We start from the raw sequence: 19869 nt of genomic DNA, 5'->3' as shown, positions 1-19869 counted from the left end.
GGGATGGTTGTGGGATTGGGATGGTTTTTGGATGGTTGTGGGATTGGGATGGTTCTGGGATGGTTGTGGGATTGGGATGGTTTTGGGATGGCTAGGGGATTGGGATGGTTGTGGGATTGGGATGGTTGTGGGATTGGATTGCTTTTGGTGTTGCGATGGTTTTGGGATTGGAATGCTTTTGGTGTTGGGATGGTTGTGGGATTGGATTGGTTTTGGGATGGTTTTAGGATTGGGATGATTTTGGGATTGGGATGGTTGGGGGATTGCAATGGTTTTTGGATGGTTGTGGGATTGGGATGGTTGGGGGATTGGGATGGTTTTGGGATGGGCATGCTTTTGGGATTGGGATGGTTTTGGGATGGTTGTGGTTTTGGGATGGTTGTGGGATTGGGATGGTTGTGGGATTGGGATGGTTGTGGGGATTGGGATTTTGGGATGGTTGTGGGATTGGGATTGTTGTGGGATTGGGATGGTGGTGGTTTTGGGATGGTTGTGGGATGGGGATGGTTTTGGGATTGAGATGGTTTTGGGATGATTTTGGGATTGGGATTGTGTTGGGCTGGTTGTGGGATTGGAATGGTTTTGGGATGGTTGTGGGATTGGGATGGTTTTGGGATAGTAAGAAGGGATAGTTTCGGGATGGTGTGTGATTGGGATGGTTTTGGGATGGATGTGGGATTAGGATGGTTGGGATGATTGGGATGGTTGTGGGATTGGGATGGTTTTGGGATAGTAAGAATGGATGGTTTTGGGATGGTTGTGGGATTGGGCTGGTTTTTGGATGGTTGTGGGATTGGGATGGTTTTGGGATAGTAAGAAGGGATGGTTTGGGGATTGGGATGGTTTTGGGATTGGGATGGTTTGGGGATTGGGATGGTTGTGGGATTGGGATGGTTTTGGGATTGGGATGGTTGTGGGATTGGGATGGTTGTGGGATTGGGATGATTTTGGGATGGTTGTCCCCGGCAATGACGTCATATCAAACGACGCTGGGGACCCGCGGATGTGCCTTTTCAAGGTTTGATATTAATCTGACGAACGGTTCCCAATTTACTGCCATTTTATTGCTTTTTTTCAGTGTTGGAAAGGTGTATATATGGCAGCTGAAGTGTCGTTCCACCTTATCATGCCATTTTTTTCCCAAAGATATCTCAGAATAATGATAACAGCATATTAATAATAATAACAATAATTGGCAGTAATAAAAATAATAACGTGATAGAATGACCAATGTCTGTCAACCAATAACGACCAAAAACGTCTGTCAACCAATGACAGGACACGGTGCTCTGACATCACGAATGACGTCACAAGTAATGTTTATTTTCTTTTTTTTTGCACGATTGGCATCGCAATTCTTCTTCTTCTTCTTCTTCGTTTGGTATGACGTCATAAATCGACGCTGGGGACCTGAGTGTGTGCCTTTTCAAGGTTTGATATTGTTCGTTATCCGTTTCAGCTGTTTCCCTAGTGTTTCCCAAGGTTTGAATTAATTGTTCAAATTATTAATTAATCCCAAGGTTTGAATTTTCCCAAGGGAAACAGCTGTTTCCCAAGGGTTTGAAAGCTGTTTTTTTCCCCAAGGTTTGAATTGTGCTTGGTAGACATTTGTGAATACATTTACAGAGAGAGGGGCAAGAGAGGAAGGCGAGAGAGGGGGAGAAGAGAGGAGGGGCGAGAGAGGAGGGGCGAAGAGAGGAGGGGCGAGAGAGGAGGGGCGAGAGAGGAGGGGCGAGAGAGGAGGGGCGAGAGAGGAGGGGCGAGAGAGGAGGGGCGAGAGAGGAGGGGCGAGAGAGGAGTGGCGAGAGAGGAGTGGCGAGAGAGGAGTGGCGAGAGAGGAGTGGCGAGAGAGGAGTGGCGAGAGAGGAGTGGCGAGAGAGGGTGGCGAGAGAGGAGTGGCGAGAGAGGAGTGGCGAGAGAGGAGTGGCGAGAGAGGAGTGGCGAGAGAGGGGAGGGAGAGAGGGGAGGGAGAGAGGGGAGGGAGAGAGAGGGGCGTCACAATTCAAGAGAGGGGGAGAGAGGAGGTGGCGAGAGAGGGGACGGGATAGGGGTGTGAGAGTGGGGCGAGAGAGAGGGGGCGAGACTGAGGATGAGAGAGGGGGGAGAGAGGGCCCCGAGAGAGAGGAGGGGAGAGACTAGGGGTGAGAGAGGAGGGGAGAGAGGGGGGAGAGAGGTGGGGAGAGAGAGGGGGGGAGAGAGAGAGGAGCGTCACAATTGTTCTTCTTCTTCGTTTGATATGACGTCACAATTGACGCTGGGGACCTGAGTACGTTTCCCAGGTGTTTCCCAAGTTATGGCCATTTATGATACGGTTGGTCCGATCTAATTGAAACAATGCCCCAATCCAGTCGTCGTTTACGAGAGCGAAGGAACGAAGCTGCACATACTGGCACGCACCTATGGGCACGCACCTACGGGCCCACACTATTATTACCAAAACTCTCATCTTGTATGTATGTATGTATGTATGTTCCCGAAATACAGCCAAAACGTATACGATAGTGCAAAAATTTTAGTGCCACCTTACTCACCATTCTCCTGCGATGTGCAGTATCAAGTTTCATTCAAATCAGGTTACGACAAAAAATTATTAAAAAATCAATTCCCGATTCAGTCAAGTACTCTTCGGGATTATTTGATCAATGCAAACAACCTCAGCGGTATAGTTCGCTGAAGCTATCTTTTTGTTTTTTAATGATTTTTTTTATCAACCGCTGTCACAAAGGGAACCCAACGGGTTCACGGGTCGTCTCGTACAACTTAAAACCCTGATAGCCTTACCTAGAGCTGACCTGTCAACTTCAGGAGTGCATAAAAGTCAACCACACAAACAAACAACCAAATACTTCTCAAATTACATATACACCGTCGTATGATGTATTCAATCTTCCAAAAATTGCCTTCAGTCAGATAAGCGAGTTTTTTTTCAAGTTTTTCATCCAAAAATTACAATTCAAATTGCTGATGTTTTGAGGATTTCCTTTTTCTTCACCATTTGTTCCATATTATTACCTCTGCCACCAGAGGTGGATGGAGGTAATGTTTTCTCCCCTATTTGCTTGTCTGAACAGGATATTTCAAAAATTTGTGGACGGATTCATACAAAATTTGGTAGACAGGCTGAGTGTGTGACAAGGACTAATTGGTACGATTTTGGTGAAGATCCGGATTCGGATCCCGATGTAAGAGTTTCAACTTTTTTAAGTGATCCGTCACTATCGAGAGATGGGGCCAAAACAATAATATAATCGTGATATTTCAAAGTGTGACAAAACTTAGTGGATTAGTTGGGAAGGTGACAAGAACAAGTCGATTCGATTGTGGTGTATGACAAGGGCAAATGGTCTGGATGCAGATCCGGCTCATCAGTATGATACAAACTGTTCACCCTGGTGGAGGTGTAGCTCTACCGAGTGCTGTTATATGAATTGCAACAATTTTATTCTGTGGAATTAAATTTGTGTGGTGCAGATGTAAAAGAATAAGAAAAAAAAATTCACAAAAATAATTTATTGATAAGATTTTAAAATTCAAGTGCTTTCTTTTGAAAGCAGCATTTACCTTCACAAATAAAATATGAACAACAAAGCAAAAGGGATAGATATTATATTGCCGGGATAGTTACAGGCAACCAGGCCAGCCATGCGAATAAGTTATGAGGTTCTTACAGCATATGAAAAAAAATTACTTCAATTATCACTTTCAGGAAAAACATTAAATAATGAAGAAAAAAAACAACAAACACAACCAGCAAAACGTGAATAAAAAGGATTTTAAAAACAGGAAAGCAAATGGGAGAGGGGTGCACTTTTAAATAATTGTACATGCCACCAAATCTTCCCCTGAGTATTCAAGAAGCACAAACGCAGGATGGTTTCACCTTGTGACAACCTCCATCCTACCCTGGACAAGTTCACCCTCTTCATCTTCCTTGTCTTCCTCCTCCCTCCCCTCCTCCTCCTCCTCCTCATCAATTTTTGCCAGGTGCCCCCATACCAGCAGATCTTCACCTGATGCACAAAATGTAGTGCACACACAAGACATTTTCCCTGCAATGTCATGCGTCCATCGGCACACCAAAAACACATCACATTTTACCTCCACCATCGAAGGTGAAGGAGGTTATGTTTTCACCACTTTCTGTCTGTTATTATTTGGTTGTTATCAGTCGATTGTGTTATTCTGTCTGTCTGTCTGTCTGTCTGTTTATCGCCTGCAAGTCGCAATTCTAAACCGATAGTCATAAAACTTTACAAAGTTGTTGAGGTAGTCTCAACTGAGAAGCCTATTGATTTTGAGGTCAAGGTCATCTTGAGGTCAAATTTCTAAAATCATCATTTTTCATCCGATTGATTTGAAAATTAAACAGCAATTTCATAGTACATGACTGAATTAGGAAACCAACTATTTTTGAGATCAAAAGGACAAAGGTCAAGTCAAGGTCAAACTTCTAAAATCATCTATTTACATCCCATTAACTTGAAAGTTGAACAGGATTTGCATAGTCCACCACTGAATTTGGAAAGCAAATTTCTGGGCATGTTTCTGCTTCCCTCTCAGTAATCGTTAGATTCCCTCAATCTCAAAGAAAAGGCTAGGACAATCTCTATAGACATATCTTGGGCATTTGACAGTCTGGAATCCTGCTTTGCTTGCTAAGCTATCTGCCTGTGGCAAACAACCAAACATCTCCTCTGTATCCCGAACCGTCGAGAACGCAATAGATTTCTCGGCCACCTCTCCGAGTCTCCGAGTTGAACGTCAAAGTGAGGGCCGACAACTCCACGCCCATTCAACCTGCCCGTCAGATCGACCACGACCCTGCCTGCTCGATGGTCATCAACTATATCAAACTCTCGCAAGTTCACCGATGGAGAGACGACGTGAAACCCTTGTGGTTCTTGTACCGGCAGGATCTCCCAAACTCTCCCGGAGGTCCAAATCGCGCCGCACCCTTATTATTCACCCCGTCTCCCGGGGGGGGGAGGGGACGCCTTCCCCCTCCACACTCTCCCTCACTGGATGGTTTTGGCGTGCAGAATTGCTCGTCGCCCTGTCATTGGCCAAAACGAGTGGCAAGTCCGTCGATTGGCCCGGGGCGTGGTGACGTCACGCGGACTCCCTTCTCCCTGTCGCGGGATCTGATTGGCTGAGCGGCGGTCACCCCACCCGTAGCACGTCGATTGGTCGAGGGCCACCGCGAGGCTCCTCGAACTCCGCCCACCAAACAGCCAGAGGAACATTATCCTGCGTGGGCTCCACCCACCAAACAGCCAGAGGAACATTATCCTGCGTGGGCTCCACCCACCAAACAGCCAGAGGAACATTATCCTGCGTGGGCTCCACCCACCAAACAGCCAGAGGAACATTATCCTGCATGGGCTCTGCCCACATACGTGCTGACACGCATGTAGGCAATGGCGTCGGTCAGAGCGAGGTGAAGTTGATGCCGGCGTTGTCGTAGTTATGAGGGGTGTAAAAATGAAAGAAAACCCTGACTATCGAAGTAACTCACAGCGCAAGTACATTTATTCACCCATTAAACGAGGGATGGGGACCCTAACTAAAGACACATACTTACCGATATAACTGTTCTATAGGACCTGTATGTTGAGTGCTCAAGGCTTCCAGATTCGCAACACTATTGCCTCGGGGGAGTACTGCTTTTGCAGAACCGCAACAATATTATATACACCCACGTTATATGTGACATATTGCACTTATTATATACAGTGCCTTCAGAAAGTATTCACACCCCTTGACTTTTGTCACATTTTGTTCTGTTATACCCTGAACTTAAAATTGATTAAATAGAAGTTTTTTGTCACTGATCTACAAAAAAATACGACACAATGACAAAATTCTCTGTTCTTGGGTTTGGCAGCTTGGCTGCCGGGAAGCTATCATTTATTGGAAGTGCGGCTGTGCCGCTGACACCATGCTCCTCTACCAGTACACTAGTACTCATTTCGCCAACCTCAGAAGGATGACAGGCTGAGTCAACCCCACCTGGTGTTAATTCAGCAGCCAACGGGCCTCGAAAATGACAAAGTGAAAACATGTTTTCAGAAAATGTGACAAATTAATTAAAAATGAAAAGCTGAAATGTCTTGTGTACAGGTATTCAACCCCTTTGCTATGACACCTCAAATTCAGCTCACGTGCATATAATTTCCTTTCGTCATCCTCGAGATGTCTATACAACTTGATTGGAGTCCAGCTGTGGCCAATTCAATTGATTGGACACTGGTACTCATTTTGCTGACCTCGGAATATAACATACCACCGTGGACAGTGCATGTCAGAGCAGACACTTTACCATGAAGTCCAAGGAACTGTCCGTAGAACTCTGAGATAGAATTGTGAGGAGGCATAGATCTGGGGAAGGGTATAAAACAATTTATCGTGTGGAAAGATCCCAAGAGCACAGTGAGCTCCATCATTAGGAAATGGAAAGAATAAGGAACGACCTAGACTCTTCCTGGAGCTGGCCATCCGACCAAAGTGAGCAACCGGACAAGAAGGACCTTGGTCAGGGAGGTGAGGAAGAACCCAATGACCACTCTGACGGAACTACAGAGTTCCTTTGCTGAGATTGGATAACCTGTCAGAAGGACAACAGTCTCTGCAACACTTCACAAATCTAGTCTTTATGGGAGAATGGCCACATAGAAGCCACTCCTGAGAAAAATGCACATGACATCTTGCCTGGAGTTTGCAAAAAGGCACTTAAAAGACTTTGAGAGCATGAAGCAAAATATTCTGTGGTCTGATGAGATGAAAATTGAAATCTTTGGCCTGAATGCAAAGCGCTACGTCTGGCGGAAACCGAGCACAGCTCATCTCCCATCGAACACCATCCCTACCATGAAGCATGGTGGTGGCAGAATCATGCTATGGGGATTCTTTTCAGCGGCGGAGACTGGGAGACTTGTAAGGATAGAGGGAACAATTAATGGAGCCGAGTACAGGCAAATCCTTGAGGAGAACCTACTTCAGAGTGCAAAAGACCTTTGACTGTGGCAAAGATCTCTGTTCCAACAGGACAATGACCCCAAGCATATAGCCAAAGCAACACTGGAATGGCTTCAGAAGAAGAATGTGAAAGTCCTTGAGTGGCCCAATCAAAGCCCTGATTTGAATGCCTTTGAGAATCTGTGGAAAGACTTGAAGATTGCTGTTCACCGACACTCCCCATCCAACTTGACAGAGCTTGAGCAAATCTACAAGGAAGAATGGGAGAAATCCCAAAATCCAGATGTGCAAACCTGATATAGATATACCCAATAAGACTCAAAGCTGTAATCGCTGCAAAAAGCGCTTCTACAAAGTATTGACTCAGGGGGTTGAATACTTTATCGACGCAAGACATTTCAGCTTTTCATTCATATTTAATTTGCAAAAATTTCTAAAAACACGTTTTTACTTTGTCATTATGGGGTATTTTGTGAAGATCGGTGACAAAAATTTTTTTATTTCATCCATTTTAAATTCAGGCTGAAACACAGCATAATATGAAATATACCATCAGAGATGGGGAATCCCCCGCCATTGAATGAAAAAGGTCATACATATTCCAGATAATGAGGGAGGTGAATTGGAAACAAGACACCATTTGGTCATCATCTCGAAAAAGTTCCCCAGGGGTGAGGAACGTAGTAACCAAAAATAATTGAAATCAGAAAAGCGCTTTTCCATTTATTACAAAAAATTTTTTTCAAGATGGCCGCCCTAGTCGGCCATCTTGGATCCGGCCACGCCCTAAATCAATAGGGTTCTTCCTTTTCAGGTGGTACATGTGTGACTCAAATTTCAAATCGATATGGTGAACAGTTTATGAGTTATCGCACTCACAGCTATAAATGTTGACGCCCAGCCGGAGGGACAGCCGGACGACGTGGGTGACAACAATATCTCCCTTCCGCCACGCGGCGGGGGATAAAAAGGATGAGAGATGTGAATATTGTACACACGTTATGCATATTATATGCACACATTATACGTGACATGTTGCACATGTTATATACAGGTGTTATGCGTGACATGTTGCGCACATTATATGCACGTGTTATGCGTGACATGTTGCGCACGTTATATGCACGTGTTATGCGTGACATGTTGCGCACGTTATATGCACGTGTTATGCGTGACATGTTGCACGTTATATGCACCTGTTATGCGTGACGTGTTGCACGTTATATGCACGTGTTATGCGTGACGTGTTGCACATGTTATATGCACGTGTTATGCGTGACGTGTTGCACGTTATATGCACGTGTTATGCGTGACATGTTGCACATGTTATATGCACGTGTTATGCGTGACATGTTGCGCGTTATATGCACCTGTTATGCGTGACATGTTGCACATGTTATATGCACGTGTTATGCGTGACATGTTGCACGTGTTATGCGTGACATGTTGCACATGTTATATGCACGTGTTATGCGTGACGTGTTGCACGTTATATGCACGTGTTATGCGTGACATGTTGCACATGTTATATGCACGTGTTATGCGTGACATGTTGCGCGTTATATGCACCTGTTATGCGTGACATGTTGCACATGTTATATGCACGTGTTATGCGTGACATGTTGCACGTGTTATGCGTGACATGTTGCACGTTATATGCACGTGTTATGCGTGACATGTTGCACGTGTTATATGCACGTGTTATGCGTGACATGTTGCACATGTTATATGCACGTGTTATGCGTGACATGTTGCACATGTTATATGCACGTGTTATGCGTGACATGTTGCACATGTTATATGCACGTGTTATGCGTGACATGTTGCACATGTTATATGCACGTGTTATGCGTGACATGTTGCACGTTATATGCACGTGTTATGCGTGACATGTTGCACGTTATATGCACGTGTTATGCGTGACATGTTGCACGTGTTATATGCACGTGTTATGCGTGACATGTTGCACATGTTATATGCACGTGTTATGCGTGACATGTTGCACATGTTATATGCACGTGTTATGCGTGACATGTTGCACATGTTATATGCACGTGTTATGCGTGACATGATGCACATGTTATATGCACGTGCTATGCATGACATGGTGCACATGTTATATGCACGTGCTATGCGTGACACGTTTCACGTTATATGCACGTGTCATGCGTAAAATTTTGCACGTTATATGCATGTGACATGCGTGACATGTTGCACATTATATGCACATGACATGCGTGACATGTTGCACGTTATATGCACGTGTCATGCGTGACATGTTGCACGTTATATGCACGTGTCATGCGTGACATGTTGCACGTTATATGCACGTGTCATGCGTAAAATGTTGCACGTTATATGCACGTGTCATGCGTGACATGTTGCAGGTTATATGCATGTGTTATGCGTGACATTGTGCACGTTATGTGCACGTACGTATTACGCGTGACATGTTGCACGTTATATGCACGTACGTATTACGCGTGACATGTTGCACGTTATATGCACGTGTTATGCGTAAAATGTTGCACGTTATATGCACGTGTCATGCGTGACATGTTGCAGGTTATATGCATGTGTTATGCGTGACATTGTGCACATGTTATGTGCACGTGTTATGCGTGACAGGTTGCAGGTTATATGCACGTGTTATGCATGACATGTTGCACGTGTTATGCGTGACATGTTGCACGTAATATGCACGTGTTATGCGTGACATGTTGCACGTTATATGCACGTGTTATGCGTGACATGTTGCACGTTATATTCACGTGTTATGCGTGACATGTTGCACGTTATGTGCACGTGTTATGGGTGACATGTTATGCGTGACATGTTGCACGTTATCTGCACATGTTATGCATGACATGTTGCACGTTATATGCACGTGTTATGCGTGACATGTTGCACGTGTTATGCGTGACATGTTGCACGTTATATGCACGTGTTATGTGTTACATGTTGCACGTTATATGCACGTGTTATGCGTTACATGTTGCACGTTATATGCACGTGTTATGCGTGACGTTGCACGTTATATGCAAGTGTTATGAGTGACATGTTGAACGTTATATGCACGTGTTATGAGTGACATGTTGAACGTTATATGCACGTGTTATGCGTGACATGCTGCACATTCGGGTGCTTCATAATAGGGGGTAAAAAAAATAAAAGTATGAATATTCATGCTCCCTGGGTGTGCCTTTGTTCCATTTGACAGTAGAAACATACACACCAAATATGAAGCAGATTTGAGGATGTTTAGGGGTTCCTCAAGTTGGCAAAATATTGTTGAAATTTGCCAAACTGTAACTGACAACTTGCCATCGAATATGCACAACATAGTACACTTCACAATTAATATGGTTGTTTGATATTTTCAAAAACCACAGCAGTCATATAGGATGAAAGAATAGATTTTCCAAGGAGACCTAGATGAGCTTTTTGACATTGCAGTGCAAAATGCCCTCTCCATAATGGACATAATTGTGCCAACTTGAGGAACCCCTAAATATCATGGAATTTTGTTCATTTTTGACCTATAAGTTCTTATGGGGTATTGGAACAAAGGCAAAATCAGGGAGCAGCAAAAATCAAACTTTCGTTTTTTTGGAACACCCTACTGCACATGTTATAGTGACATTCTGCACATGTTATATACACGTTATGCGTGACATTCTGCACGTTATATACACGTGTTATGCGTGACATGTTGCACATGTTATATACACGCGTTATGCATAACATGTTATACACACACGTTATACGTGACATTATATACTCAAATATTACACACAAAACACACATATTAAGACATGTTAGATCTCCGTTCTATCTCCTGAAACCCACCCACGTGTGGAGGTAGCAGTTAACAGAAAATTTCACATGCACACACTTGCACATACGTGTAAACACACACACACACCATCCATTGGGACCATACTCCGTGCAGAGCGTTGGTGCTGCTTAAGCAGTCTCCTTGGCTATTGGGCACAATCCTGGACGGGTCGCCACTCCGCCACAGTATCCCAACATGCTAGCGTTCATTTTGCCAACCTCAGAAGGGTGACAGGCTCAGTCAACCCCACTTGGTATTAATTCAACAGCCAAGTGGGATTTGAACTCAGGACCCTAGGATCCCAAGCCCACCACTCTACCCATTAAGCCAACACCAGCCATACACACATACAATAAAAAAGGCCCCAAAAAGTGGAAGATAACATACTAAAGCACCAAAAATGGGAAATAATGTCATATTGAACACATGTACAAAGGAAGCATTGCATGGAAACTATAGTGGCGATGATTGAAGACGAGAGAATGAATAAATGCTGATGAAGTGGGAGACAGAGAAAGACACTTAAAGATTACTGAAGCTCCTTGGGTACAAAGTGATTAAGAGCTTGTTACCTGAGGCATCAAGCATTTCTTTTCCTTGTGTCGTGTCACTGTGGAACATCCAAAAATGGCCATTGTTGCAGGAGAGCAGGCAGGACTTGCATGGTAGCACCACGTGATAACCCACCACGTTTCCACTACAGAAGCATGAGGTAATTGGCAACACAACCTTACTAGGCTGGATGTGAACCCACAACATTTAATTCAAAATGTCCGAGTCATCTCAACATCATCCCAACTGGACTGACAAACTTCTTGTTTGTGTTCCAAATTTTGTTGATATTCCTCAATGATAATGCACTTATTGGCTGCATGTCATAGCACTTCTCCTATCCCTCCTGCCCTATTATTCAGATGTGTGAGGTCTGAATGAAAGAAAGAATGTTCATTCCTCCTACGGTGTTGGAATCTCTATTAGCGGTCATGTACATACCTGGGAAAGGGAAGAGAGGATAAAAATGGAAAAAAAGGGGGAAGTAGATAAAGGGGAGGGAATAAAAGTGAATATACAGCGGATAATGGATTTGGGGAAAGGGGAAGAGTCAAAATTGCAATATTTTGAAAGCATAAATTCTACTATCTAATAAATAATAACACTTCGATATAATAAATATGACAAGACTCGATGGTGTACTGGTTAGAGCGTCTGCTCCAACTGGGAGGTCGGTTGTTCAAACCCTGGCTGAAACATACCAAAGACTTTAAAGATGGTATATGATGCTTCCTTCCATGATGCTCAGCATTTAAAAGGATAAGAGCATGGAAAAGCCCCAGAAGTTGGCATCCATGGGAAGGAGGAATTTCCTCTTTCGGTGTACCCCGCTGAGTGTGGTGAGAAATGTGGAGCCATTGTTGTGACATCGCTGGTGTCCAGAGTGCCCCGGGAAGTGAGAGAACTTCCCAAAGCTGAATGGCTGCGTTTGTCTTGTCTGGCAGTCGAGTGTGTGTGTGTGTGTGTGTGTGTGTGTGTGTGTGTGTGTGTGTGTGTGTGTGTGTGTGTGTGTGTGTGCGTGTGTGGGTGTGTGAGTGTGTGTGTGTGTGTGTGTGTGTGTGTGTGCGCTCCACTACGAGCCTGAGATACTGCATTAACAAAATATATTCCCTGCATTGTAATCCATAATGTAGCGCCCCCTTTTGGTAACCCCTTAATACAGATATCAGCATGAAGTGCAGAGTTTCACTTTTATTTGTCCTGTACCGGATTCACCGGAGAGGACTATAGGTTTGCTTTCTGTCTGTCTGTCTGTCTGTCCATCCATCCATCCATCCCACCTGTGGTTTTTCAGACTTGATTTCCCATACTCTTTAACATATTCAACTGAAACTTGGTGCAAGGCTTTGTTATGAAAAGTTACAGAAGTTCGAGTTTCAGGGCATTTTGTCATTTTTTCAATTATGTCCTTTATAAACTTAGAAAATATCACATATTATACATGGGTCAGTGTTCAGCTGTCCTGACTCCACTCCACTGCTTTATACCTATTGGCTGGGCAGCTGGCTTGATTGACTCTACCCCCAATAAAATCATGCACCACCATTGCATGAAGCAGCACAGATTGGCAGGACTCAGGCCTTCGGCATGGGTTTTAGTTCACGGCCCAGTGCAATTGGAATTATCCCAGGTATACAACCATGATGTATTATATGCATGTTTTTGCTTCATGTATTTACATCGGTGTCTTTTTAATATGAAATGGGCAAAGCCGAGAAACAAATAAATGCGGTGGGGTAGAAAGGTTCTTCTTCTTCATTTTGGTTCCGGTATCGGCTCAAGCGTGCGTTAAAGCAAACTAATTTTTATATCCTGTTTGTTATCCTCGTCGTCTTTATTGGTTTCTAGTCTACAAAAGATATCAGTATTCCGATGAAACTTGATCACAACCTTCATCAACCATGATGTACCAAAGTTTGTTCACAGCATTTAAAAAAAGAAACAAAATTAGGGTCAAAGGGTGTGTATGGAGGGTTTCCTCCCAAAATATGTATTTGCTTTCTTCTCTGAAACTACACACACAATTTTGATGAAACTTGACCACAATCCTTCATCACCTGTGATGTATCAAAGTTTAAAATAAAAAAAAATTGGCCCAATAACATTGGTTCATTAATACATTTTGCTGATTCCGTCCAACATTTACTTCCTCCTCAGTATCATTAATCTACCAGGTGAGTGACCAGGGGTATTGTTCCAATATATTTTCTTTGTTCTGCCATCTGATAGAATATTCCATCAATGAAAGCATTGGGAACATTTTCATCACCTGTACATTTGGTGGTAAGCCTGGTGTTGGCCTAGCAGCTAAGGTGGTTGGCTTAGGAACCTAAAGTCCTGAGTTTGAGCCCCATCGGCGGCTGAATGAACACCAGGTGGGGTTCACTCAGCCTGGCATCCTTCCGGGGTCAGCGAAATGAGTACCAGTGTACTGCTAGAGGGGCACAGCATCAGCGACACAGCCATGCTTCCAAGGAATGATAGCTATCCAGCGCCAAGCTGCCATACGCAAGAGCAGAACAGATTTGGTGGTTTGTTTATCTGTGACGTTATCATACCTTGACTTGAGGGCCTTTGAACTGTGCATGACTGTGTCTGCTTTATCAGATTGTGAAAAGACACTTGGTGTTGTTAATGACATATAATCTGAGAAAGAAGAGAAGAAGGAAAGTTATGAGAAATAAAGGAGGGAGTAGGTGGGGCATGTGAATGGAAAGACTGAAAGTTAACTCGATTAACGTGACTCAAAATGATGATATTTATATCTGCTCAATATTGAATTGAGTCAGGGATGAAGTAAATACTGTCTCCCAAGTTAAGGATCAATGTTTAGGACTTCTTTTTGGAACATTTATAAATGGTCTGATGCTGTGAAATTACATGCAACTGAAAGACATATAAATACCAGCGCCGAATGAACATGAACTTCATCGATGTATTTTTTTTAACTAATCTGGATTAGTTGTTGGTTATTCACTCATCTGTGTACCCAGGGGCGTCGATAGCCAACACGGGCCACAATGCAAACAACTTTGGGGCACCCACCCCCACACTTTCTCTTTTATAACTTTTTTTTAACATAAAAAAAAAATTATATATATATATATATATATATATATATATATATATATATATATATATATATATATATATATATATATATATATATATATATATATATATATATTACAGGATACAATTTCTGGATCACTGAAAAAACAAAAATAGGACCGCCTGTCCTGAAGCTCACCGAGATCAGGAGCAACAGTCACTCAACATCCCCCCACCCGCCCACCATCCCACAGACCCCGTTAGACCCTGAATTTTTAATTCCATGAACAAACTTTGGTACATCACGGGTGATGAAAGTTGTGGACAACTTTCATCGAAATTGTGTATGTAGTTTCGGAGAAGAGAGCAAACACCTATTTTAGAGGGTCAAGAAAAAAAACCCCGTAGACCCCTTAGTGAGCACAGATGTTGATGCGGTCGATGCACTTTGGTATATTACAGGTGAAGAAGGTTGTGGTCAAGCTTCTTCGAAATCGTGTATGCAGATTTGGAGAAGAGAGCAAATACCTATTTTGGGGGAAGGGTTAAAAAAAAACCCATCGACCTACTTAATGAGCGCAGATTTTGATACGGTCAATTCCTCTTTATTTTAGGCATCGGATATGAAGTTTTTGGCCAGGTTTCATAAAAATCGTGTTTGGTTCAAGCGATAATGACTGAAGTGTTTATGGACTAACTGACTGACTGCTCACTCACTCACTCACCTATGGACACTGCTCGATCCCATAAGCTCACCAGACTAAAGTCCAGGTGAGTTAAAAATTAAATGGGAAATGTATCCTTTTATTTAAGGTTAGGATGAGATAGGAATAGGGAAGGGAAGCGAAGGGACATGTTTGGCAGACATTAAGGAGAAGGGATTAAAATCTTCACCGTATCCACATTCATAGTAAATACTAAAATCAGTATATGGCCCCAACGAGGTGAGCAAAGTGTCTAATGATGCTGATTCTCATCTCTCCCTTGTCTCCCTTTTCCTGGCCAGTGTGTTGCTATGTGAAATGTCGATGGTATGCCCTATGTCATTCAGCTCTTACATGAACTTTGACTTTTATTATAAAGATTATTATGGCAACAGTCCTTTTTCATATTCAAGTATGAAAACAAATAAATTGACCAACACTGAATCACTACAAAGAGTTTGGACACTTGTGTTAATTATGTGAATGCTGTGAATGTGAAATTGCTGTCATGTGAATAGAAATAGTGCAATAAATCCCACCATCTATCGTTTTAAAAAAAAAGAAAGGTTAGTTACTTCAATCTAAGGCTCGTAATTGAGCTTGTACATCAAATTCATGAAGGACACGGACATCCGTATGCATCAGTGTACAATACTTTAACATGAAATGCAATTGTATTCGTAGGCATGAACCAACACATGGTAAATGGGATTTTAACTTGGGTTCCGGATGTCGTGAGCCTTGGATTCAGATGGGACCACCCAGTGAAATGTATTCTCTTAATGTTTTTAATGATGCACAGATAAAAAAAAAAGTTTTTGTACGAAGGGCAGCATGTACAGTACCTGAAATGCAACAATTGACAACATCATTATAACTTCGTAGAAAACTTGACCGAGTCATAAACATTGATCCTAGTCTTGGGAGACAGTATTTAGTTCATCCCTGACTCAGTTCAATATTGAGTAGATAGAGATATCGTCATTTTGAGTGGACTACCAACTCAGCTAACTTTCATCCTTTCTCTTCCCATGCTCCACTAGCCTTCTTTAGTTCTCATAACTTTCCTTCTTCTCTTCTTTCTCACATTGTCATTAAAAACAGCAGGTGTCTTTTCACACTCTCATAAAGTAGACACAGCTATGAGCAGTTCAAACGCCCTCAAGTGCAGGTATGACGACGTCACAGATAAGCAAACCGCCAAATGTACAACAAATGAAACTGTTTCCACTGCTTTCATTGATGAAATATTATGTCATACAGCAGAGTAATTAAAACAAGCTCGAATGAGCTAAGATCCTTATCCTCTTAATGATGACATCATAAAAACGAATATGACGTCATTGTGATGTATCAGGTTTGCGATAAATTATCTGTGCTAATGCCTGGCTTGATTCCCGCAAACAAAATTCAAACAGCTTGCCGAGTTTCAGAGATAATGGTATAGGCGATATTATGTGGTAGATAATGGTATTGGTCCATTAGCAGCGATATTATGACGTCAACTTTTTTTCTAGGAAGAATTTCCAAAATCGGAGATGGTTACTGCCTGCGCGTGGGCTTTCTGCATATACATGGCAAGTTTCACTAAGATCCGATGAAAACTCTGGGTTGTGAAACAACCCAGAAATGGGTAAGAGATGAAGAGGCAGGATTAGGAGGAGAAAGAGAAGGGTGGACTCATACATTTGCATTGAGAAGGCAAGTTTCCATTTCTGAATTGTAATATCGGCAATCCAGACACATAGTGGGTGTGTGAAGTGCTGGGTTGTTAAGAAAGCTTGAAGGAAGGTTGCACTGTTCTTGCATGATGAATTGCTATGATTGGATTGGTATACTGCACAGGAAGGAAGGCGTGAGGAGGGTATCGGAAAGGGTCGGGGAAGGGAAGAATAAGTAGCAGAGGATAATAAGTAAATGACATAGTCTGCATAGGAAGGAAGCTTGACCTAAATAAATACACATGAATGACTGCATGAACTACAATGGCACGAGGTAGAGTGTATACCTCCGCCAGGCTGAACAGTTTACGTTTTGTTTCCCACCTGATAGGCTGGATCTGCATCTCTCAATGGTGAAGAATAACTTTTCAAAATTCTTGTAAATAGATTCAGATCTTCACCAAAATCTAATCAATTTATCCTCATCACACACTCAACCTGTCTACCAAGCTTCGTCCAAATCCATCCATAACTTTTTGAGATTTTATGAGATATCCTGCTCACAGACAAACAAACAGAGGTGAAAACAACCTCATTCCACCTTCGGTGGTAGAGGTAATGAAGATAAATGAAAGTTGATGAAAGAAAAAAAAACGTGACGAGTGAGAGGGAGGGAGAAGGGTGAAAGCAGGAGATTGAGAAAAAAGAAGAAAAGCTTGGGGTGGGGTGTAACAGAAAGACAGTAAAATAATGCAGTGGTGATAGGAAAGCAATCAGAACAAGGAGTTGATACTCTAGGTCCCCCATCTTTTGGGTGGAATGAGGGATCTGTATAATACGAAAGGTGAATCTTGAACAGTTTTTGAAATATCGCGTACACACGCCAAGTTACCGAGATGGTTGCCATGGCAACATAATTCAGCCAATCACAGCCTTCATCAAATCAGGTGCAGATGATGTCATGAGGGATAGATACCTGCAATACGAAAGCACAATGTTCAACGGCTTTTGAAACATCGTGTACACAAAAGTACATGGACGGATGATCGGACGGAGCTCACTTTAGTGTGCCCCATCTCCGAACTTGTCGGAGGGGCAGGGGACAAAATACAATGCGGGGATCAACTGGAAATATATTATTTTTGGAATAATTGGTGTTAATAAATTGTTGCTTTTACAATAAAAGCATTTGCTTAGCGGTTAGGGTGGTGGCTTGGGATCCATGGGTCCTGAGTTCAAGCCCCATTTACCGCTGAATTAACACCAGGGGGGGTTGACTCAGCCTGTCATCCTTCTGAGGTCAGCGAAATGAGTACCAGTGTAGCAGGCAAAAAGGCTGCACACGAGGGAAAGGGGTATCAACGGATTGATTAAATCTGGTATTGGTGTAGCGCAGGCATGATGGGCTGAATGACCTCCTCCTGCGTCTTAATTCCTTGTAAATCCTTGTAAATTGCATACAAGAAAAAGAAACTTATTCAATAAATAGTCTTTGGAGCATCTATATGAATGTTTCAATGCGCATTTCATAATCTACATATATTTGGGCTGGAAAAGAAAAATCAATGGCATAATTTTATTTTCCCTTGAACCATCTTTAAATCGCTTAAAACACATAACTACGACTTACAGCTCTCTCTTTGCTATCTCCAGTCATATTTTTATAATTACAAATATCAATTGAAAATCGACTCGGAATGAAAGTGCTACCCGAACAAAGCGCCAATGAGCATAGGACCCATTTCCAAGTCATTGATAATTGGAGGTATCGGATAAGCACTGTGTCATACGATCCTCTTGCAAATATATTTATACGCTCATTTAATTTGTTCCATCTTTGTGACTTTCAATTGTTGACAAACGGTGTAGCTGGATTAAATGTGACACCCACCATTTAAGACAAGCAGAGTCTCTGACCTTGCAGGAACATGTCCAAGTGGAATAGGTAGAGCTGACAAAGTCCACAGCACTGCAAAGTAGAAGAAAGCACAGTCTAAACACAAATGGCTAACCAGAAGCACATAGGAAGTTTGTGAGGATTTTCAAACATTTTTTGCTCACAAGAGTAAAATGTTATTCTTTCAAAAGCCAAGAAATAAATCAAAGTCGTCTTTTGTTCATCAATCTCAATGAGCAACTATTTTCTTGACCCAAACGTCAGCCCCCATAAGTCTCAAAGTGACCAAAAAATAAATATCCAGGTTCAAGTCCTACATATAATCTATTGATTTGTCGATTGTTTCTTAACTGTTTAGAGTGCTGAATTTTTCCAGCAGGTGATACGAAAATGATATTTTGTGAGAATATTGAATACCATGAGATATCAATAAACATCGACCTTACAAACAAGCTAGAATGTGACACATTCAAATCCAATCATTCAAGACCATACTGAACATACCCACATGCCGACAAAAAGGAACAAACAATACAGATTGTTGAACAATGACGCAGGCCATGATCGTGGCCAACCGCACACAAACAGTTAATGTCCTTGGTGAGCCTGTAGTGTTCCCATCTGAAAATTTGGCTCGCGATTATGGGTAGCCCAGGTTCAAATCTCACATACCCCATGCGTGAACACTGTCTGTGTAATTAATGTAAAAGTATACCACTGTCTCGTAATGCCTTTTTATCTAGTAATGTCTAGTAATCTCATTTACACACAAGCTGCTCCATGATCCTTCGATCAATTTTTTTTATTTTATTCTTGCAATTTATGTAAAGTACACTTATGTCACATAAAATCATCGTTTTTCTTTTTTTTATGTAAAATACATGCAAGGTCTTCCATGAGTCCAACTGAAAGAAGACCCTCTCCAGAAAAAATAAATTACAAGTACAGGTATGTGGAATTAACAGGGAACTCTTCACCATTTTTTCAGGAAGCATTTTCAAATTATTTTGTATATTAACTAGGACACTCGGTCGAGTGCATACCTCCGCCCCGTAATGCCTGATCCACGAGAACTTATCTGACCCAATACATTTTTTTTTGAGATATCGTGCTATATATCGTTTTTTGAGCCCTTTCTCTCAATGGTGAAGAATCACTTTAAAAATTCTAGTGGTCAGATCCGGATCCGAA

General features: G+C 42.4%; 1 protein-coding gene across 21 annotated transcripts in view; it reads right to left on the bottom strand.

Annotated features, from left to right (window-relative positions):
* Window positions 1-3495: 3495 nt before the first annotated feature.
* Window positions 3496-19869, bottom strand: part of LOC147033203 (protein FAM72A-like) — a 33360-nt gene continuing 16986 nt past the window's right edge. For 7 of the 21 annotated variants that reach the window (XM_085871357.1, XM_085871359.1, XM_085871358.1 and 4 more), the window contains 3 exons: window positions 18673-18750; window positions 11386-11510; window positions 3496-4010 (listed from right to left, as the gene is read on the bottom strand). In XM_085871357.1, coding sequence (XP_085727483.1) covers window positions 3877-4010; window positions 11386-11510; window positions 18673-18750 — 337 coding nt within the window. In that variant the 3' untranslated portion in view covers window positions 3496-3876. Of the gene's footprint in view, window positions 4011-11385; window positions 11807-16806; window positions 16958-17673; window positions 17758-18672; window positions 18751-19869 lie in introns of those variants that run through there. The other 14 variants (XM_085871349.1, XM_085871351.1, XM_085871348.1 and 11 more) reach the window with 9 other exon arrangements.

This window comes from Eptatretus burgeri, chromosome 2 (genome assembly GCF_056783735.1).
Source record: "Eptatretus burgeri isolate ZD-2024b chromosome 2, Ebu_testis_v1, whole genome shotgun sequence".
Taxonomy (NCBI): Eukaryota; Metazoa; Chordata; class Myxini; order Myxiniformes; family Myxinidae; genus Eptatretus; species Eptatretus burgeri.
This window is presented reverse-complemented; position numbering and strand designations above follow the sequence as displayed.